The following is a 20,811-nucleotide window of genomic DNA, read 5'->3' on the forward strand; positions in this document are numbered from 1 at the left end:
AAACTCACAAGCTGTGAGATCATGACCTGAGCCCAGTCGGTCGCCCAACCGACTGAGCCACCCAGGCGCCCCTAGGGGTCCCATTTTGAAAGAAGGGACCAGAACAGGGCTATTGCCTTTCCCTTTAAAAAACAAAACAAAACAAACCACTATTGCCTGAGGTCCTTACAATCACACCCTCCCCTCCCTTCACTGGGGGCTTCCTCCTCAAGCTCGTCCACCTGAACAGAGCTCAACTCCATCACCTCGCACCCATCAGCAAGTTGGGGTCTGTTCTGGGGCTGCGGCCAAGGGTGGCAGGGTGCTCAGGGCCAGTTCATCTTGGCCTAGGATGCCGCTTTGGTCTTCAGCCGTCCGCGGGCCACTGGACCCAAAGAACTTCACCACGGCGCGGACCTGTGGCAGCTCTGAGAAGGTCTCCACAGCCAGCAGCATGGCCAGGAGCCCGAGGAGCAAGTAACCTGGTGAGGAGAGGTTGCTGGCACGGCTCTGGCAGTGCCCGTATGCTCCCTGCCGCCTCCCAGCCAGGTGACCCGCCACCCCGGCACCCGGCGCCACGCAGAGGTGCCGTCAGGGTTCTACGACTCCCACGCCACAGCCCGGGGCAGGGTTCCTCCACCTGGGCGGCTCGGCCTCCCCAGTGGTTTACGGAGTCGTAGTCCGGGCGCCTCTTCCCTCCTCTCGCCCTCACGCTCCTTGGCAGCTGGACTCACCGAGAAGTGCGAGCTGGCCCAGGTGGTAAAGCACCGGATGCAGGCCACGGCCGTGACCCGGCAGCAGGTCCCCCAGGCCGATGGTGCTGAGGGAGCTGAAGCAGAAGTAGATGGCCTCCAGCAGGCTGCAGTCACCCTGGACGCCCCACAGCACCAGCGCTGGCAGCAGCACGAAGGCGCCAGCCACTAGCAGGCCCAGTCCGGCTGCCCGTAGCAACGCGGCCCTGGCCGGGGCCGGCCGCCAGTAGGCCGCTACCCAGGCCCCTGGGCGGCTGAGCAGAGGCAGCAGGCAGCGGCGCAGTGCGGCCAGGAGCGCTAACGAGGCTGGCAGCCCCAGGGCCGCGTAGACCACGCAGAAGGCCTTTCCGCCCGCCGACAGCGGGGCCATGCAGCCATAACCTGGAAAGGAGAGAGGCCGTGGGCGACGAGCACTCGAGCGGGATGCCGGCTGTGGTCCCCCCCTTCCCCCAACGAGGCCTCTGGCAGAAGACCGCCCTCTAGTGGCTGAGATCGGGGGACCGGCTCCCGCCTGTGCTCTGGCTGGCTTTGCTCCTCATTCGCTGGGGGTCTTGGACAAGTCCCTTTACCTCTGTGCCCACTCTTTTCTGGGAAATGGAACATTAAAAGAGGCAGTCACCTTAGGCCTCTTGAGGCTGGGACAGTTCTGAGAACCCCTATCCTGCCCCAGAGGAAGCTTGGTTTTCTCCGGTTCCTCAGCTCTGCCCTTGACCAATACGATGCTTCCAAATCCACTGGGAAGAACGTTACGCACTCTTCCCCTGCCCAAAGGTGTCTTGAGACACCCTGTGTGCCAGGCCTTGCACTGGAATCTGAGTCTGCCCAGGCCCTGCCTTTTGGTGGAGACGACAATGAAGGAAAGTCAGTGGAGACACGACATGAACGGCGACAAAAGAGGCAGCGTGCGTGAGAGAGGGCAGTCAGGACTGGAAAAGCATGTGCAAGGCAGGGAGAGGCGGGAGAGCAGGGTGTGCTGGGAGAACAGGACCAGCTAGTCCAGAGGTTGTAAACGCAAATGCCTAGAGGGGCCAGATGTGAGACAAGAGTGTTGGGTTGGCCTGGAGAGGAAGCGTTCTGTCCAAAAGTACAGGCCTTGTTCCTCTCCAGACAATACGCCGCCTTGCAGGGATTCTGGCTCAGAGTGAATATAGCTCTCCTGATTGTCCAAGAGAAGTTGGGAATACAGATTTAGACGACATTTAGACACTCTGCAGATGTTTGTACGGACGATGTCCACTCACAGGACCAAAAAACCTCCAGGGCTGTGGGTCCCATTCCTTTATTTCCCTGCACCTTCACACATGCTGTTCGCTCTGCCAGGAATTCCGTCATCCCTCATCTCTGTGCCCTCTCGCCATGGCTAACGTTTCATCAGGACTTCCTCCCCCTGGCCACTCTCTCCGGAGTCGGTGGTCCTGACCTGCACTCCTGGGTTCACTCCATTCTCTTCTGTTAAAGAATCCACCCTACAATACCTGTTCCCCACCTTGCCTCGGGCCACGGGGTCTGGGCATCTCTCCCGGATGTCAGGGGGCGTCGGGGTGTGTGGCTGAGGAGGACACACCCTGCCTGGCCGCTGAACTTGAGGTACCAGTTGGGGTACTGGTGTGGGAAGCCCCAGCTCTGATGTCAGGCCGAGTCAGGCCTGGGATCTGTCTGGCCTTTTGGGGCTGAGGGAAGGGCTACATCGCCAGGGCCCCCCAGGAACCCCTGCCTGCCCGGCCGCCTGGCAGCCTTACCCGTGGTGGTGAGGATGCTGGCAGTGAAGAGCAGGGCCGAGGGCAGATCCCAGTTCCCAGCCTCTGAGCCATCGCCCCAGCTGGAGACCCCGCGTGCCTGGGCTGCCAGGGCGGTGCCCAGCAGCTCCTCCAGTGCCCCAGGTGGCAGGCAGGCCCCATATTCTGCCTGGAAAGCGGCCAACTCGGTCCTGAGCTTGGCCTGGAGCCGGAGGGCTGGCGGCCCCTCCAGTGCCTGAAACACAGCAGCCCCAATCCCCAGGGCCAGCAGGTGGCCCACGACCAGTAGTGGGAACCGGGCCCAGGGCCTTAGAGCCCCCATGTTGTGCCGCCTGGGGTCGGAGGTGCTGTGGGAGCTGGCGGCTCCACAGGCACCTGGGAGGGGCTGGCAGGGTGCGGCTGGGAGGAGGTGCCCGTGGGAGGCTGAAGACAGACGCCAGGGACTCACTGAGGGAGAGTGTGAATGAGCTGGAAGGGGGTCGGTCTGGGTCCCTCCTCCTAATATCTGGGGACGAGACATTATTTGCCCAGTTCCCTGAAGCTGGGGAGATGGGGGCGAGGTGGAGTAGGTTGAGGCCCAGAGAGCGAGCGAGACTGGCTCAAAGTCACACAGGGTGGCTTATTCAGGGAGGAGCTCGCTTGAGCCCGGCCCGCTCCCTGCATCCCCTCAGCAAGTACTTCTTTCTCCTGAGGACACTGGACAAGAAGACAGACACAGGTCCCTTCCCTCCTGCTGTTCCACAAGAAACCTGTTAGCAAGAGAATGTGACAAGTTTGAATTGTCACACATGCCCTGAAGTTCTGGGGGAAGGCCCTGGAAGAGTGAAGACTGACATTTCAGCTGGGGAACAGAAGCCAGTCAAGGTGGGAGAGAGCTTGGGGTGTGAGAGGAACGGCGTGGGGCGGGGGGGGGGGTAAGGACACAGGGCCGAGAGGACAAGAGTGGCCCAGGTAGACCTATTGGGAAGGGGGTGCGAGGGGGGTACAGCAGGCAGCCTGCAAGGAAGAGGGGACAGGAGTGGGGATTTGGGAAGAGTCGGGGGGGGGGGGCAGGGCAGTGAGCTGAGAGGAGCCAAGGCCGCCGCCCAGAGGACGCTCTCACACCTCCATTCTGAGTGCTCCCTGAGAACCCTGTGCTGGGCCCTCCTGAGTCCCGCCCCACTGAACACTGGGAACACAGTGAGCCTGGCTGCCAGGGTGTGTGCAGGGGCGGGGAGCCTAGACTACTACTCCCCTGAACCTGAACCATGGAGGGGCTGAGCGCAAGGGCCCCCCCCCCCCCCCCCGCAGAACCCGCAGAAGTGTGGACGGAGCCATGAGCCAGGGTGGTCACTCCTCCTGGTCCAGACCCTGGAATAGAGACAAACCCAGGACAAACCCCAAGATTTTGCCCAGTGGGCTCTGGACGCCCGAGCTCCGCGAGCTGGCTGTGGTGGGCACAGCATGGCCAGGGAAGACGCCCCAGGGGAGGTGATGTTGCAGCTGGGTCCCGAGGCTAAGCAGCAGGAAGAACGGGGCGATTCTTGAAATGGCAGGAAAGGCCTGCCAAGGGTGGGGAGGAGGTGGGCGAGAGCAGCGCGTGTGGGTGCCGAGGAGGCTGAGGCGGGCCTGGAATGCCTGACCGAGGCCAGCGCCCTTGGTCCCAGCCTAGCCTCAGGCCAACTGCCCTTGTGCTGAGGGCACGAAGTCACCAGGTTTGCGTGATGGCTCGGATCCCCCGGTTACCTCCCAAAAAGGTGAGAGGCTGCACCCGGGGAGACAGCTCGGGGAGTTTATTTGGCTTCATAGGATCCTGAGGCCGAGGCCCCAACCCTGGCCGGGGCGGCAGGAGGGCACCCAGAGAGTCCTGGCCCCAGAGGACCCCCAGGGCAGGGGTGGGGGCATCCGGGCACTAAGCCCCGGGGGGGGGGCACAGTAGCAGGGCTTGGTCAAGAGTGCTGGTGACAGCCGAGGCCAGCCCCTCTCCCCTGTACTTCCCCTCCTTCCTGCACCACCCCTGGGGGCGATTCCCTGAGACAGGCTCTGGTCCTCCCAACCAGCTGGGTACAGTGTTGGGCCCCAACGGGGCAGATGAGTCGGGGGACCCACAGGTTGCAGGTGTGGGGGGGGTGCAGGCTCCCCCCCTCCAGTGTGAAGGCTTCCTGTGCAGTGTAGTGTTCCTGACCCCCAAAGGGGGTGGGGTCCCTGGGGGAAACCAAGGCAGCTACAGAGGCTCGCCCGGCTCCTGTTCCAGTGTATACTGTGGCTCCTGTAGGGCAGCTGGAGCCTGGGGGAGCAGCCCAGCCCACTCAGGGCCCTGCCTCTGGCGCCCACGGGGCCTGGGCACCTATGTCTTTGGTCTGTGCCCTGCAGTCCTGAGGGCCCCCCCGGAAGGGGTTGGCAGGTGGAGAGTCCCAGAAGGGGTCCGAGTCCGGGAACAAGGTCCAGGGTGCCCGGCGGGGCGCAGGCTGTGGCGAGGACAAAGGCGAAGGCCGTGGCCCGGCTGACACGAAGCTCCACGGGTCGATGCGGCTGCGAAGGGGTGAGGGTCGAGGTCGGCTGATGAGGCCCAGGGGCGGTGAGCGTGGGGTGCCTGGGGTGCCAGGAGCAGAGCGGGATATCCCTGGCGGCGGTGAGACAGCACTTCCTAGGAAGGTTGAGGGAGGGGGCACGGGGTCAGGCAGCCACCAGATCCCGGGTATCCACAGGAGGCACCGCCCACCTCTGGAGCTTTCCTATCTGCACAGCGAGCTGCTTGACTCATAACTTCCATGGCCCTTTATACTCTGTGGTGCATCTGTTTAATTACCCAGTGGTTAAGGGCAAGGCCTCTGGCGTAGACAGGCCTGGGCTTGGATCCCAGCTCTGCCACTTCACTGGTGAGAGCCTTGGGTCCCTCATCTCTCTGTGCCTTAAACCTCATCTAAAAAATGGGTATAACAAGAGTATTTTGTTCACAGGCCCGTCATGTCATTAAGTGAGACAATCTCTCCGCGGCTCAAGGAACAGCGCCTGGCACAAGTAAGCAACCAGTAGGCGTTTGCTGTCATTATCTCACCAGGATTATTTCTATTCTTTCACAACCTGCCTGGCCATGTCCCCCCACCCCAGCCCCCTCTCCCGCCACTGGGTGGCTGAACTTAGAACTCAGTTCCTTCCGTGCGTCCCCAGTGCCCCGAGGGCCTGGTCTGGGATCCAGCAGATGGCTGTGGCCCCAGCCTTACTGCCCCACACGTCCCCAGCGGCCTCTCCTCCCCGCTGTCACCCACAGTAGACCTGCTTCGGGCCACTTACCGCGCCTCTCCTCCTCGCGACGGGGGCTCTTGGCTGACAGCTGGCCCACGGGGACTCCCAGTTCCAGCAGCAGGGGCGCAGGGGTGGGCGGGCCGGGGGCGTCTGGGCTCAGCGGGGAGGCGGGGGCGTCGGGCCTCTTGGGGGAGAAGCGGATGAGCTGGGAGGGGGGTGGCTCGGCGGCTGACGGTGTAGGCAGCGGCGCGCGGGGCATTGGCGAGGGCTCCCCACGTTCGCGGCCCGGGCCACCTGGCGACGGCGACGGCGATGGCGACGGCGACGGCGGCTGCAGGTCGCGGCCCAGGCCCAGGGAGGCGAGCAGGGCTGTGCCGCGCAGCAGCGCGCGCTGGATCAGCTTGGGCGTCCCGGAGCCGCTACCGCGCTCCGCGGGGCCTGGGCGCCGAGGCTCCTCGGGCTCCGGGCTCGGCCGCGGGGGGTTACCTGGCAGCGGGGGCGGGCACACGTTAGGCCGTCTTCCGGGCGGGGGCCACAGGGGGCCCTCAGCGGCCTAGAACAAGGACTGAGTTCTGCTCCCCACCAACGTCCTCCCTGACTCCTTTTCTCCCCGACCCGGTTCCTCCCTGCCCACCGATCTCACCCATCGCGCGTTCTCTCTCTCCCTCTCCCTCTCTCTCTCATACACACACACACACACACACACACACACACACACACTCTGGCCTTTCAGAAGTGGCAGGTGTGGGGAGGGCAGGCATGCTCAGGAGCTTGCAGGAGCAAAGCCTGGGAGGCAGCCAGGTGCCTTGGAGCCCAGAGATGGGGGTTGGGGTGAGAAGGCGAGGCGGGGTCCACCAGGAAGCAAGCTGAGGTCGCATCACAGCTGACCTCGTTGGCCTCTGTGGCCAGCCAGGGGCATCTGCATGGCTCCAGGGACAAGGCTGGGATCGATGCCCTGTGCTCTGTGCCCCCCTCCTTCCTGACTGGCCAGCCCTGGCCCTTCTGCCCACCTGCCCCTACTCGATCAGCCACACAGGTCAATTCCAATGCAACGACGGCCCGGAGAGGCACACATCACTGTCCCTATTCTAGAAATGAGGAAACTGAGGCTCAGAGAGGTCAGTTGTTTGTGCCAGGCCTGAGCTCAGTGATTCAGGGGCATTATGTTGTCTGATCCTCGTGCCCCAGGGTCTCCAGGCTCCAGAGAAGTTAGGCGCTTGTCTGAGACTGCACAGCCAGTGAGGGCCGGAGATGGCCTCACTCCAGGTGGAGGCTGGTCTCCACCATTTCCCAGCTGGACTCTGCTCTGGATTTCAGAACATCAGTGTCCTACTTGTGGGCCCAAGGTTGGCCTGACTCCATTCTAGACCACCAGGAATAGGCCGGGAGAAGCTGACATTGAGAAGGTGGTGGTGGTAGGGTCCTATGATGGCCTCCCACAAAGCCCAATTTTGTCAGTTCCTCTCTGGCTCTAGAATCTGCCATCGTTCTCCATTACCACTAAAATAAAGTCCAAGCTCCTTGGCTGAGCTTTCGAAGCCTTCCTCTACTCCACCCTCCTCGGGCCAGGCCTGGAGTGGGACATGGGGCTGGGGGTCCAGAGGAGGAAATGCAAGGCTGGGGAAACTGAACTTTTACTACCAGGGCTTGGCTCAGGGTCCCTTTTCTCAGCCACAACCCTTACCCAGTCTCTCTGACTTATCTGCCCCTGCCCAGACCCCTGCCTTCTAAAATGCAATGGCTAAACTCCCCATCGTTTCCAGGCCCTTCCTAAACTGTCTCTTGCCTCCTTTTCCAGTGTCACCCACTCATTCATTCAACAAACATCTGCTGGGGCTGAGCCGGGCCCACAGACCCAGAGGATGAAGGCCTGGCCCCCACCTATGGCTTCAGGCCTGCAACTCCATGGCTCTCAACTTTTCCTCCGAGGTTTCCTTTTCCTCAGGTGTGGAAAGCCCCGTGCCTGTGCACACACCGTTCCCTCTGCCCAGCACAACTTTCCCACCTCGGCTTTCTGTGATCCCTTAGTCACCATTCAAGCCCCTGTGAAGCTGTAATACTGTTAATTATAATAAGAAATACATATTTGGTTTTCATCTCATCCCTGGCACGGAACTCCGACAACTCTTAGATTTTCCTAAGTGATCACATCGATAGAAGTAAAAGGAGCATTTTTTGTTCTTCCCAACAAGCCTCTTTGAATCACATTTAAGTTCACATTAACGATGGGGCACCTGGCTGGCTCGGTCGGTTAAGCATCTGACTTTGGCTCAGGTGGTGATCTCACAGTTCGTGGGTTCTAACCCCATGTCAGGCTCTGTCCTGACAGCTCAGTGCCTGGAGCCTGATTGAGACTCTGTGTCTCCCTCTCTCTCTGCCCCTCCCCCGACCTGTTCTTGTCATCTCTCTCTCTGTCTCAAAAATAAATGAACATTAAAAAAATAATTTTAAGTTCACATTAACGAGGTCATTTTTGGAAAGCCTGGTTGCCGGGGGAATGAACCACGTGACGAGAGCTGGAGACTGAGGTCTATCACCAACGGCCAATGATTCAATCAATTGATCGTGTCCGCATAATGAAGGCTTTATAAAAAAAAACACCCTAGCCAAAGGGTTCAGAGAGCTTCCATTGGTCAACACATGGAGGTGCTAGGAGAGTGGTGCACCCAGAGAGGGTCCTAAAGCCCCACTTCCCCCCTTCCCACAGACCTTGCCCTAAGCACGTCTTCCATCTGGTTGTTCTCGATCTGTATCCTTTATGATAAATTGGTGATCTAGTAAGTAAACTGTTTTCCTGAGTTTGGTGAGCTGCTCTAGCAAATTACCAAACCTGAGGAGGAGGTCACGGGAACCTCTGACTTATCAGTGGTTGGGCAGAAGCACACAGGACACCCTGGACTTGTGACTGGCATGTGAAGTGGGGTGGGGGGCAGTCTTGTGGGACTGAGCCCTTCACCTGGAGGGTCCGATGCGAACTCCAGGTAGACTGTGTTAGAACTGAACGGGAACCCCACATTTGGTGCCAGAAGTGAAGTGAGTAGTGCCTAGAGGAAACAAGAGTTTTTTCCCTCTTTTAGAAGCCTTCCCAGAATCTCTGCTAACCTGTGGAGTTACTGCTCACGTTATGCCTTATACAGCCTTTGCCCCACCACTTACTTGTTTGTATCTGAGTCTGCCCCTCCCCCCCACTAGGCCCTCCCCCAGGGCAGGGCAGGGTTGATTTCTTTTCTTTTCTTTCTTTCTTTCTTTCTTTCTTTCTTTCTTTCTTTCTTTCTTTCTTTTAGAGAGAAAGAGAGCTTTCTTTTTTTTATTTGAGAGAGAGAGAGAGAGAGAGAGAGAATCTTAAGCAGGCTCTACACTCTACACTCAGAGCCTGAGGTGGGGCATGATCCCACAACCCTGGGGGATCATGACCTGAGCCGAAATCAAGAGGCAAGTACTCAACTGACTGAGCCACCCAGGAGCCCCAGGGTTGATTTCTAATATGTATGATGCCTGTCTCACAAAATGCATCAATATATGTTTGATGGGGGCATCCATTCTTATGATCTTTGCAACAGCCTCATAAGGTGATCACTATTATATAACTTTACAGATGATGAAACTGAGAATTATAATGATATTAAACTGAACAGGGGAAAAACATGTTTAAAACAAACAGGAGGGGCGCCTGGGTGGCGCAGTCGGTTGAGCGTCCGACTTCAGCCAGGTCACGATCTCGCGGTCCGTGAGTTCGAGCCCCGCGTCGGGCTCTGGGCTGATGGCTCAGAGCCTGGAGCCTGTTTCCGATTCTGTGTCTCCCTCTCTCTCTGCCCCTCCCCCGTTCATGCTCTGTCTCTCGCTGTCCCAAAAATAAATAAAAAAACGTTGAAAAAAAAAAATTTAAAAAAATAAAATAAAATAAAATAAAACAAACAGGAAGGGGTGCCTGGGTGGCTCAGTCGGTTAAGTGGCCAACTTCAGCTCAGGTCACGATCTCACGGCTTGTGAGTTCGAGCCCCACATCGGGCTCTGCTGACAGCTCAGAGCCTGGGGCCTGCTTCGGATTCTGTGTCTCCCTCTCTCTCTGCCCCTCCCCCACACTCTCTCTTTCTCTCTCAAAAATAAACATTAAAAAAAATAAAAACTAAAACGAGCAGGAAAAGTGAGACAAAGGTTAAGGGCGGATGGAAGTCAGTACAGAATATGAGAGTGTGAAGAAGTTCCTGTGATCAATGGCCTTGAGAAACTGAGGTTCTGAGAGGTAAGTGCTTTGCTCAAGGTAATTCAGCAGGGATTTGAATTTGCCTCCATCCTTCCTAGCACTAAGAGTTGGCAACTCTGTTGCTTTGAATTAAAGCAGCACAACCATCCTGACCCAGAGATGCAGGTGAAATCGCTTCCATGGGGCCTCACAGAGAGGACGTGCCGTGTGGTAGTTAGCGGCTCCAGAGAGTCACAGAGCAGTCCCGTCAGCATAGGCGGACCGTATCCACCAACAGGCACCTTACGGCAACCCGTTCCCCAGTAGTATGGCGTGTGCCTGGGACAACCTCACAGGGTCCTCTTTGACTCTCAGCCAGGCTTCTGACTGTGTGGGTGGCTGGGAGGTCAAGGTCACGGACTCTCATAGGCCCAAGATGGCCACTGGAGTGTGGGCTCCTGCTAGGGAACCAAGTGTTCAGCCGGCGGCTGGGCTGGGATAGGTGATATCCTTCCAGGTCAGGGGCAAGCTTGAGAAGGATGGGGTTCAGACCCTTGTGTCCCTGCTCCTGGTTGCTCAGAAAGAGCAAGGTCAAAGGGCTCTGCAGAACATGGTAGGGGCCGCTTCAACCTACACACCTGGGTTGACAGGACTTTAAGTTCTCCACTGGCCCTTCTAGCTTGGTACATTCTAGAGCAGGTGAACCAAGCTGCCCCTTGGGCCTTCTAATTCTCAGTTCCGTCTCTACAGTACAGCTAGCTTGGGGCAGTGTAATTTCTGGAGTAGAAAATGGAGCGGCAGATGAGGGTCCGTGGCCCTGTTGCTGGAGTCAGACCTGGGTTCAGATCCCTGTTCTGCTGTGTGCCCTACATCAACCCACATAACCTCTCTGTGCCTCTATGAGATGGTCCTAATCATAATACCCAGCATTGCCTGGCACACACGAAGGACCTAGTAAATGTTACCTGTTGTTACTACTATCAAATGTTACTCAAATAATGGTGGAGGTGATGTGCTGGGTGGGGCGAGAGGGGCTCTGACGGGATCCACAAGCAAAGAAGGATGCAGCTTTCTACCCCTTGCCAATCCCGAGCTGCTTGTCCCTCTGACACAGGAGCCCTGATCTCTGCCCAACCCACTAGCTTCCCAAACAGTTTGTGTGCGAAAAACCCTTTCTTCAGGTGAAAGCATCTGAGGAAGCCAAAGTCTCTCTGCGTTCAAATCCTTAGCTGAAGGCCCCAGGTAGGTTACTTTACCTCTCGGGGCCACAGCTTTCTCATCTCTAAAATGCCGATGATAACAGCACCTCCCTCACCGGGTTGTTGCTTAAAGGGAATGCCTGACGCGCAGTAACTGCTCGTATCCTCATGGAGGACAGAAAAGCTCAGAACTGCCCCAGGTGCAGTGAGAATGGGCTCTGGATCCCCACCTTCTCAGCTTTCTCATCTTCTTCTCTACCTACAGGCTGCTCAGAAGGGACTCTGAGCACAGTGTGGCAGCCACCTGTCTGGTCCACTCCACAGGCGCAGTTTCCCTCCCCTCTCTGGACCCAGCTTCCCTTGGGTCCCAAATGGGGAGTACCATCGCTTCTTCCTTCCCTCCCTACAGCCTGCTGAGGCACAGCAGCTGCCACCGGGGCAGAAAAGAGGCCTTTTGCGGGCCAGGCCTGACCACGAGGACTGCACTATGGGCCCCCTGAAACCTGGGCTGTACCTGGCTCAGTTGTGGACCTATATAGGTCAGATGGGGGTTCTAGGAACGACCTCCCCTGCTGCTGATTTTTTGTAGTTTCCCCGTAGTACCCATAGGAGCGCAGCAGGAGTCTGCTGTTTGCTGGTGGGGGTAGGGGGAGGGAGAAAAGGCCACTCACCATTGAGCATTGGGGGTGTAGAAGGAGATCCCAAGGAGGATGAGTCATCTGAATCCAGGTACCACGTGGCTTCGTCCAAGCGGGACCTTCTCCTGGGGAGGGGAGGGAGGTTGGGCTTCGTGAATCTCAGGACTATTGGGGAGATAGATGATGCTGGGGCGGGGGCTGTCTGGCACTCACCTCCCATTCTGAGCTTCCCCAGGCTTGGGGGAACTGGGGCCCCAGGCCCAGCATGCTCGCCGCTCTCCGTTGCTGGAGTCCTCCAGACGTCTAGGGGACTGGCGGCCCCATGCCTGGCCTGGTTCAGCAGGCTCCACTGTGGGTGGAAAACCAAGAGGGTCTGAGCTGAGGTCAAGAGCCGTGATCCTTGTCCTCCAATCATAAGAGTCTGGCTCCAGGGACAACTTCTTAGAAGATGGGGGATCAGGTGGGAACCCATACTATTCCGAGGGTGGGCTTTGGGTCACAGAGAAACTGAACAGAACTGGGATGGGGTAGGTAGGTTTGGGTTCTGGGGTTAGCAGTGGGGTAGGGTATCTCATCTAGTTCTCCAGTTGGCATTTGCTGCTTAGTAGTTCGCATGCTGTGGCAAACTTGCCTGGGTTTGCTGGCTCTGCCCCTCGTTAGCTATGTGACATTAGGCAGGTTACTTTTTCCATTTTTCTCATCTATAAAACTTAGATCAAATAAATGCCGCCCAGGGCACGCAGAGATATCGGTCTAAACAGATAGGGGAGGGAGTCTGGGTGTGGGCAGTTAGGAGAAGACAGTGGGATCCAGCTCCCAGGGTAAGGTTTGACAGAAGGATATGGTGCTGAGGGGAAAAGCATGGGGAGAGGTTTCTTACACTGGATGGCCCGGAACCGGGGGAAGGTGGGCGAGTCCCCAGCCCCAACCTCGAAGACGTTTCTCCTCCGGTCCAGGCCGGGTGAGGCCTGCACGGTGATGCGGTGTTTGAAGTCTGGGGTTGGGGGGAAAGCAGGGTGCAGGTTTGTGGTGAACGAGAGCCAGGATTCCAACCCTCAAGAGCCCTCAGCCAGCTCCCAGGCCACGAAGGCGGTTCAGGCACGGTGGCTGCGTGACTGAAGCCGGGGTCACCGCTCTCCTGGGCCTCAGGCTCTCCATAAGGAAAGCGGACAGCCAGGACTCCACCAACCGAAGATTCCCCGGAGGCGACCGGCCGGGCGCCCACGGCCTTCCCCGAACTTTCATGAGCCCCGCCCCTCTCCGGGAGCAGCCACTCCCTGGCCGCCATGCAAATATTTCCGCCAGAGCCCGCCCACATGAGAAAACAACACCCCCGGCCCCACCCCTTCCAGCCTTCAGCTCACAGTCCCACCCACCAGCACCCCAGACCAATCCCAGTGAGGGCAGCACAAGCCCGACCCCACCTCTCCGCTCATAACCAATGACTGGGAGGCGCGCTAGACCCCGCCCCTTACCGAGGGGCATGCTGATGCGCTCGCCGCCGTCTCGCGCGCGGAGCTTGCTGCGCTTGAAGGTGCCGCGGCGGCGGCGCACGTGCGGCCGCTCCCGGTCCACCTGCTGCAGCAGCAGCGTCAGCTCGCGCTCGAACACCTCCAGCTCCCACTGAGCCAGCAGGTGCTCGCGCCGCCGTAGCTGCTCTGCCTGTGACCGCTGCTCACGCGCCGCGCGGGTCAGCTCCTCCTCGCGGCTCAGAAGTTCCTGCGCCCGGGACAAGGAAGGTGGTGGGATCAGCCCAGTAAGGACCCTAGCGTCCGCCCCCACTCTCTGCCCCACGGAGACCGTGGAGGCACTTCCCGGCCTCTCTTTCCAATCCCGTCACCCCGACCCCTCCCACCTTTTCCTTGGCCCGCAGTTCGTCGAAAAGGCCTTGGATCTCACGCTTCCAGCCTTCCTGCATGGAATGGAAGGAGTCCCGCGGCATTTCCCGCAGGACCTGCGCCTCTAGCGCCTCCAGCTGCTGCAGGATGGAGGCAAAGTCGGGCCTGCGGTGGGGGTCCTGCGCCCAGCAGTCTGGGGACACGAGTGGAGGGGGAACAGAATGAGAAAGGGTCTGTGGGTGGGCGTGTCCTGTGCCAAAGGGCTCTGCCCCACACCCTTCAGCCCCATATCCTTACCTGCCATGAGCTGTGCGAAGGGCTCAGGGCAGGTGGATGGGATGGGCAGTGTGAGCTTGTTGACAGCTACTCCGTAGGCTACAGCAAGGCAGTCGATACCACGGTAGGGCACCTCCCCAGTCAGCAACTCCCACAGCAGCACCCCAAAACTGTAAGCAAGACAAAGGGTCTGTGTCCCGTCCTCTACTTACTTATTACTATTTCACCCCAAAGCAACTAGGAACCAAATGATTTGGGTCCCTCCCCCTGGGCTCTGCCTGTCTGCCCAGCCCTAGATTTTGGCAGCCACCTCTGCCCTCTTCAGCCCCACGGATGGCCTCGTCCTGTCTCTACCCAGGCCTCACCTCCAGACATCGCTGCCCTTAGAGAAAGTGGAGGCCTTGATAACCTCAGGGGCCATCCAGGCATAGGTGCCCGCAGCACTCATTTGTGTGGTTTTGTGCCACTCTCGGGCCAGTCCGAAGTCAGTGATCTTCAGGGTCTTGTGGTCCATGTCATCACCTTCAATGGGCTGCAGCAGCAGAACTGGGGAAGAGGGTGGGGGGCAGGACTGTGGGTGCTCCATGCTCAGTTAGTGGGGACAAGGGAGGAGCTAGGAGCAAACCATCATCTCACAGACAGGCTGGCTAGGTACTGGAAGCACAGAGGTGATCTTGCTCTGGAGAACTCACAGCTGGAGGTTGGGGTAGAATCAGACAAAAATAATAATGCTGGGAAACATTAATGGAGGGGCTACTTGAGGCCAGGCATTAACACTCAGCTCTAGCATTCACAAAACCATCTCCGAGGTACCCATCATTATCCCCATTTTACAGAAAAGGAAACAGAGCAGAGAAACCACTTAGTCAAGATCATATGCAAATAAAGAACGGCGTCCAACCTAGTCTGTGTGGTTCTCAAGCCAGCATTCCAACTTTTCCCTGATGCTGCATTGGACAGAAACCCATGTCTTGTCATGGTGCTGACACAGGAGTGTGAATTAGAACCTCCGTTCGTGTGGGGAACAGGAGGGAACCCCCTGGTGAGAAAGGAAACCCAGCAGGCACTGCAGGCCCCCGGTGCCCATGTCTCGTCTTGGCTAGTGCAGCCACTCTCCGTGAGGACAGAAAGACTCCCAAAAAAAGATATCTACTGATGCAGCTGGACATGAAGAAAATGGGGAGTCTGAGAAGTGAAGGTCCTTGGCCAGAAAGGAGGAGCTTGGGACAAACACGGGAGTGGATGGTCAGATTTGGCAGGGGTTCATGGTGTTGACCCCAATGGGGCCACCATAGTCTGTAGACAGAGGAGAAGCAGCAACTTGCAAATCTCTCATCGGGACAAACGTGGCTCAGATGAGAGGTTTTGAGGAACAGAAAGAGGATAAAGTCATAGAATCATCAAGGGTTTGAAGGAGGCCTCTCGCTCTGCTAGTTATTGTAGAGAAGTGACATCCAAGCCAATTACCTTTCTAAACATACGTCATTTCAGGGCACACCAACCACTCAGCCCTGCTGTCCAGGGTGAAAGCACCATTACGGGGGCAGCTCAGGGTACTGAGGGCAGAGGGGATGGGCACCTAACCCAGCCTGGCAAAAGGGAGGACTTCTTGGAGGAGGTGGCAGAACCAGGGTATTCGCTTTTCCAGGCTTGAAACCATAACCCCTGCTCCTGCTGCTGGCCAAGCTTTCTGGGCCTTGCGGCCGCATCTGGCACTGCCATCCCCCCCCCCCCCCAGCTGTCTTTGATTCTGGGGCCTCTGGCTGCTTGTGCTATTTCCTTAGGGCCTCCCCTCCCCTCAGCCTTTTCGGTGCCAGTGCTCCTCAGAGCCTGGCCTCTCCTCAACCTCTGCCCACTGCCCCCAGGCTGTCTTGGCCTCTCCCAAGTGCCAGCTGCCCCCTCCCTGTTGGACTCTCCCACATTTGAAGCTCTAGGCCAGAAGCCAATTCAGCTGCCCATCACCGCCCCGTCTGATGTCCAAATGCCCTCAACAACCACCTTCTGAATCCCACCGCACACAGCAAATCTCCCTGCAATTTCTCCTAATTCAGAGAACAGTCTTGCAGTCCGTCCTCTCCTCTGAGCCAGACTGGGGCTGAGTCCCAAACAGTTAATAAAGCTAAGGACGACAACGAAAGCCACCTCAGAGGGTTGTCATGAGTATTTAACAAGATCACACTTCTTAAATCCTTAGCACAGGGTGTGACATCTGGTGCTGAGTGTCAGCTGTCCTCTAAAGATTAGGTCTCTACCGTCTCGTGTTGACTCTCCTTGCGGTCCTCTGTCACAACATATTCCCTGCTTTGCAGTGGACTCTGGGCTGGCTGCTGGAGGCTCAGAACTGGACCAGTTAGTAAACTTTACACGAGTTCATTCCAAAGCAGCAGAACTGCAACAGGGGGCGGGGCGGGGCGGGGCGGGGGGAGGGCGGCAGGTGGCTGGAGTGGCACCAAGCAAAGGGGTCTATGTGCTAGGGCCCGAGGGTCTATGTGCTGGTCTCTCCTGGTGACAGGACCCACCCACCCTCTTGGAGACCAACTGGCCAGGTCTCTAGCTACTCGTACCTCACAGACTAGTGAAGCACTTTCTCACTAGCATCTCTGGCTGGGAGGCCAGCTTCCCCTTTTCGGTCAGGTAATCTGAGGCCCAGAGATAGGCAGCCTCTCATCCAAGTCTCAGGACTTCTTTGTCCCTGGTGGCCTTTCTGTCACCCTCCACCCCCAGCTTCACACCTTTGAAGCCTCATCCTCACCTCCGCATCCCCTGCTTTATATCGAGTGTCTTGAATTTGTCCCAACCCAAGTTGCCCTTCTGGCATCTGATCCAAACCTTGGGGATGGGGTGATCAGGGGCCACCTGGAGGAGAGGGAGCTGGAGATCCCAAGCTCTCAGCCCCCTCTTAGGGCTCCCTAGCCTCTGAAAGGGGCCTGGCCCCCAGCTCCCTCCACAGGCTGGCCTCTGGGGGCCTAGGCAGCTCACACCTCTTCCGCTTCCCTTCCCTGGTCCCTACTTCTCCTTTCTGGGAGGCCTGGTCCAGGTTTCCATCTCGGGGGGAGCCCTCTGGGGGAGAATTGGGGGAGGTCAGACCCAGGCCGGGCTGGCTGGTCAGTCCTGTGACTCGTGGGCCTGGAGAATTCCCCCTCCACTCCCCGCCAGGCTTCCTCACAAGGCCCCCATTGTCCAGGAAAATCACGCCATTGTTTCCTGCCTGTGCCCCCCCCCAGCCCAGGGACTCCCCCCACCATCCCGCAGACAGCACCCCAGGCCTAGGACCGGGGTCTTCGAGGTGGGAGGCCAGGCTCAGAGAGGCTGAGGGCACCTCGCCTGCCTTCATCACCACCCAGACTCTGGGAGAGAAACAGGGGAACTGGAGGGGGGGCGGGTGTGTGTGCAATCCCTGGCTCCTTCCTCTCCCATAACCCCCCCCCCCCACCCTTGGCTCTTTCCTCCCCTGCAGGCAGCTGGGCTGGGGAGGGAGCAGAGGCTGGAGCAGGGGCAGGAAGCCGGCTCAGGGGCAGCAGGAAACGCAGGAAGCAGTGGGGAGGGTGGGGAGCAGGGGCCTGGGCTATTGTTCCATTTTCTCTGGAAAGAAAACTGGAGGAAAAACAGAAGAAGGGAGTCCCCTCCCCCAAGGCCTTCGGGGAATCTCCCTCAGGCTGGGGCAGTGAGTGGGGGGTCCCTGGAAGGCTAGGGCCAAGGAGTGAGGGTGAGCAGAGGGAAGTGCCCCACTGGATGAGGGGAGTAGGTGGGGGTGGCTGGCAGGCCTCCCCAGCCCCTCCAGGCCTGTCAAGGACTTGGATATTACTGGGTCAGGGCATTCTGCTCTCCATAAGCTACTTGTATATGGTCAGCTCAGGCCAGGCCGCCCAAAATATCCATGCTTACTTCCCCCAAGAGTTGCCCATGCCTCTCCAATAACCCATCAGCCCCTCCCGCACCTCCTGTTGCTCTACGGCCTGTACCCTGAGCCCCAGCAGACCCAGCCCCGCGTCCCCACTACTGGGAGGGGTGGTCCTGCCTCTTGGCCTGACATGGCTGGAGACGGAGTAATCTTACTGCTTGAGGCTCCCTTAGCCCCACCACGCCCACCCCAATTGCTCATTCCAGGCAAGGCCCTCTCTGATCCAGCCCTCAAATGCTCACACCCACAGCTGCAGACCTACTGCGTGCCAGGCATCAGATGCCAGGCTTGCCCAGTCCCTTAAGCCATTCACCTTCCTGGTCACTCCCTTTTTACAGAGTCTGAAATTGAGGATCTGAGTTGAAATAAGGAGCTAAAGGTCATGCAGTCAGGGGCATGGGCGGGACCAGAATTCCAGCCCTGTCCCCAGCCTTGACCCCCAGGGGTGGGAAGGGTGGGGGGCTTTCCTCTCCAAGATCTCTGTTCTGGAGAAGCTTCCCACCACAAGAGCAGAGCAGCAACAGCACAAGTGTGAGCTTTAGGGGGAAAGGAAGATGAGCGCCAGTATCCAGCTTCCTTGAAGTGGTGCCCGTGGTTAGACAGGATGCTTATGGCTCACCTGAGAGCTTCCAACTTTTTAACTTGGCAGCTATGAGCTCGGGTTAAGGGCTCCATCTGAGGCTGGGACGTGAAGGACGGTTTGGTGCCTGGGACTCCTGCTTTGGGGTCCGTGTGGACTCATGGCGCCCCTAGTCAGCTGGGACTCCCCTAGGGCAGGAGCTCCTGCCTCTCCTAGATCCCCAGGTGGCTCAGCTGAGAGTTGGCAGGTGTGTGCTTGGCCCACGCCGCCCTCCAACCATGCTCCCCCAAACTCACTGTTGTTGGACTTGAGGTCTCGGTGGATGACGGGCACCAGGGCCTCACAGTGCAGGTAGTGCATCCCGCGGGCAATTTGCACAGCCCAGTTGACCAGAACATGCGGGGGCACACGTCGCCCAGCCAGGGCACGGCTGAGGGGCCCACCGGCCGCATACTCCATCACCAAGCACAGGTTGGGCTCCTCTAGGCACACGGCCTTGAGGGCAATGATGTTGGGGTGTGCCAGCATGGCGAAAAGCCGGGCCTCCTGGCGCACGCTCTCAGCTGTCACACTGATGTCCTCATCGGGGTCCTGGCGAGCTGCCTTCACAGCCACCAGTTCACCTCGCCAGCTGCCGCGGTAGACCTTGCCGAAGCCACCGATGCCGATCACCTCCTCCAGCCGCAGCTCTTGGAAACTGGCCACCTCGCAGGGGGGCGGGCCACCGCCCCGAGACACATAGTTGGATGGAAAGATGCCCACCTGGCCGCCCACCTGGCCCGCCCACCAGCCCTCATCGCCTGAGATAGCTGCATCCCGGGACAGCACCTCCACACGGTCGCCCTTCCTCAGGGCCAGTTCGTCCTGCCCATTGGGTTCGTAGTCAAACAGGGCTGTCCAAACAGGGTTGGCATAAGCCGCTGTCTTCGGGGACCCCTCTGGCCAGCCTCCTCCGCCGCCACCCCCACCGCCCCCACTGCCGCTGCCGTTCCATGACCCCAGCGGGCTCTTGAGAAAGAGGTTCTTCAAGGGCTCCATGGCTGGGACCCGATACTGGGGCAAGTGGGGTACCTTCCCTGGGTGCCCCTGGTCCCCACCCCTGCTGGCTGCCAAGGCCCTAGTCCCGGAACCTGGGCATCCGGGCCCTGGCCCTCAGCCCCAGACCCAAACCTCTCTGGGGAGCCAGGAGTATTGCCTCCCGGCCCCCCGCATCTCGGGCTTCTAGAGGGCCACCCAGGGCAGTGTGGTCAGGCTCTGGGGGTGGGACCCCGGGGCCTCCGGCGTCTCACCATGGCCAGCCTGGAGGGGCCCGAAAGTCCCTCAGTCCTGGAGCAGTCCTGGGAGGCTGGCTCCGGCACTCGCCAAGTGTAAGGTGGGGCCAGCAAGGGGCAGCGCCTGGACTCCGGTTGGGTCTTTTTGCGCAGGGGGTGGCTGGAGTGTCCCTAGTTGGGCCGAGCTGCCGCTTCCCAGCCCGGCTCCCTCAGCCCGACGGCTCCAACCCCGTTCCCTTCTTCCTCCTCCCTTTGTACTTTGGCCCCGGGGGCGGGAGGCAGAGGTGGAGGGTGGAGTTTCACTTTTTTCCGCTCTTCTCCCTCCTGCAGGAAACAGCATCAGATGACGCGGGCGGGTAGCCCTGCTCCCCTCCCAGAGGCTGCCGGAGCAGGTCCCGGGAGTTCCCGGGTAGGCGGGCAATGAGGGGATGGGTAGTCCCGACCGCCCATCGCAGGAGGTTCAGGGTCAAGGTTGGTCTTTGCTAAGGACAGGCCATCATCCCCTCTGCATCCGCATCAGCAAAACGGGGTAAAGAACCTGGCTTGGGAGTGGGGCAAAGCCGAGTCTAGTCTTGGCTCCGAAGTTGAAGGACTGTGTGACTCATCTTCTCTTCGCCTCATTCCCTTCATAGCTGAAACAGAGACCAGAAGCTCTGCTTTGTAGAGCTAGTTTGGGATGAGAGTGGGCAAGATTGGAGGACGGGACTGGCTGCACCTCAAGCTCTTGGAACGGGTTGTCTAAGGCTGTCCTCTGCTCCTCACCTGGAAAACAATCCGGTTCTTCATGCCCCTTCCCCAGTGGGCTGAAACCTGAGACTGTCTTCCAGAATTTCGCCCCGCGATTGGATTCAGAATAGCTAAATCGCCCTCACAGCCGCTGGATGGACTCCAATTGCCTTGCACCTGTCTCTTTAAGAAAAACGACGTTATCCTATTTCTATTACTCATGCCTGTTCTGTAAGGTTACTCTCTAACCGCTAAATCTGAGCTCTGACCCGGAAGTAGACACCGCTTAGGGCGAGAGTGCCGGTGTGAGGTCCAGCACTAAAAGGGGCGGACCGAGAGGGGCGTGCTTTGGTGGTGCAGAGCTGTCCCTGTAGCCCTGGGGAGTCCACGCCTCCACCCCGCCTCCTGTAACTCACTGGGAGAGTTTTGTGCCAGTTAATTCCGCCGTCACCCAGTGGCCACTCATCAACCAACCCTTGGGTTCCGCCCAGTGGTGTCTACTGTGTT

General features: G+C 58.9%; 2 protein-coding genes across 4 annotated transcripts; both read right to left on the minus strand.

The window, feature by feature from the left end:
- Positions 1-20: 20 nt before the first annotated feature.
- On the minus strand, positions 21-3,718 carry KCNK7 (potassium two pore domain channel subfamily K member 7). The gene is made up of 3 exons (XM_030332140.1): positions 2,471-3,718; positions 714-1,112; positions 21-461 (listed from the first exon to the last, which is right to left on the minus strand). Exons 1-3 carry the CDS (start codon positions 2,985-2,987, stop codon positions 256-258), a joined length of 1,122 nt encoding a protein of 373 aa, XP_030188000.1. The 5' UTR covers positions 2,988-3,718; the 3' UTR covers positions 21-255.
- Positions 3,719-4,224: 506 nt separating this feature from the next.
- MAP3K11 (mitogen-activated protein kinase kinase kinase 11) lies at positions 4,225-20,779 on the minus strand. Of its 3 annotated transcripts, none has more exons than XM_030332137.1 (11): positions 20,721-20,779; positions 18,604-20,487; positions 14,192-14,372; positions 13,848-13,996; positions 13,568-13,743; positions 13,188-13,431; positions 12,593-12,706; positions 11,926-12,061; positions 11,746-11,837; positions 5,741-6,178; positions 4,225-5,093 (listed from the first exon to the last, which is right to left on the minus strand). In XM_030332137.1, the coding sequence occupies exons 2-11, from the start codon at positions 19,343-19,345 to the stop codon at positions 4,756-4,758; spliced, it is 2,610 nt and encodes an 869-aa protein (XP_030187997.1). In that variant the 5' UTR covers positions 19,346-20,487; positions 20,721-20,779; the 3' UTR covers positions 4,225-4,755. The 3 variants fall into 3 exon arrangements, with proteins under 3 accessions (XP_030187997.1, XP_030187996.1, XP_030187998.1); XM_030332136.2 differs by lacking the exon at positions 20,721-20,779 and having other exon boundaries at positions 18,604-20,210; positions 20,341-20,449; XM_030332138.1 differs by lacking the exon at positions 20,721-20,779 and having other exon boundaries at positions 18,604-19,902; positions 20,117-20,212.
- Between the last annotated feature and the right edge of the window lie 32 nt (positions 20,780-20,811).

Source organism: Lynx canadensis, chromosome D1, assembly GCF_007474595.2.
Source record: "Lynx canadensis isolate LIC74 chromosome D1, mLynCan4.pri.v2, whole genome shotgun sequence".
NCBI classification, from domain to species: Eukaryota; Metazoa; Chordata; class Mammalia; order Carnivora; family Felidae; genus Lynx; species Lynx canadensis.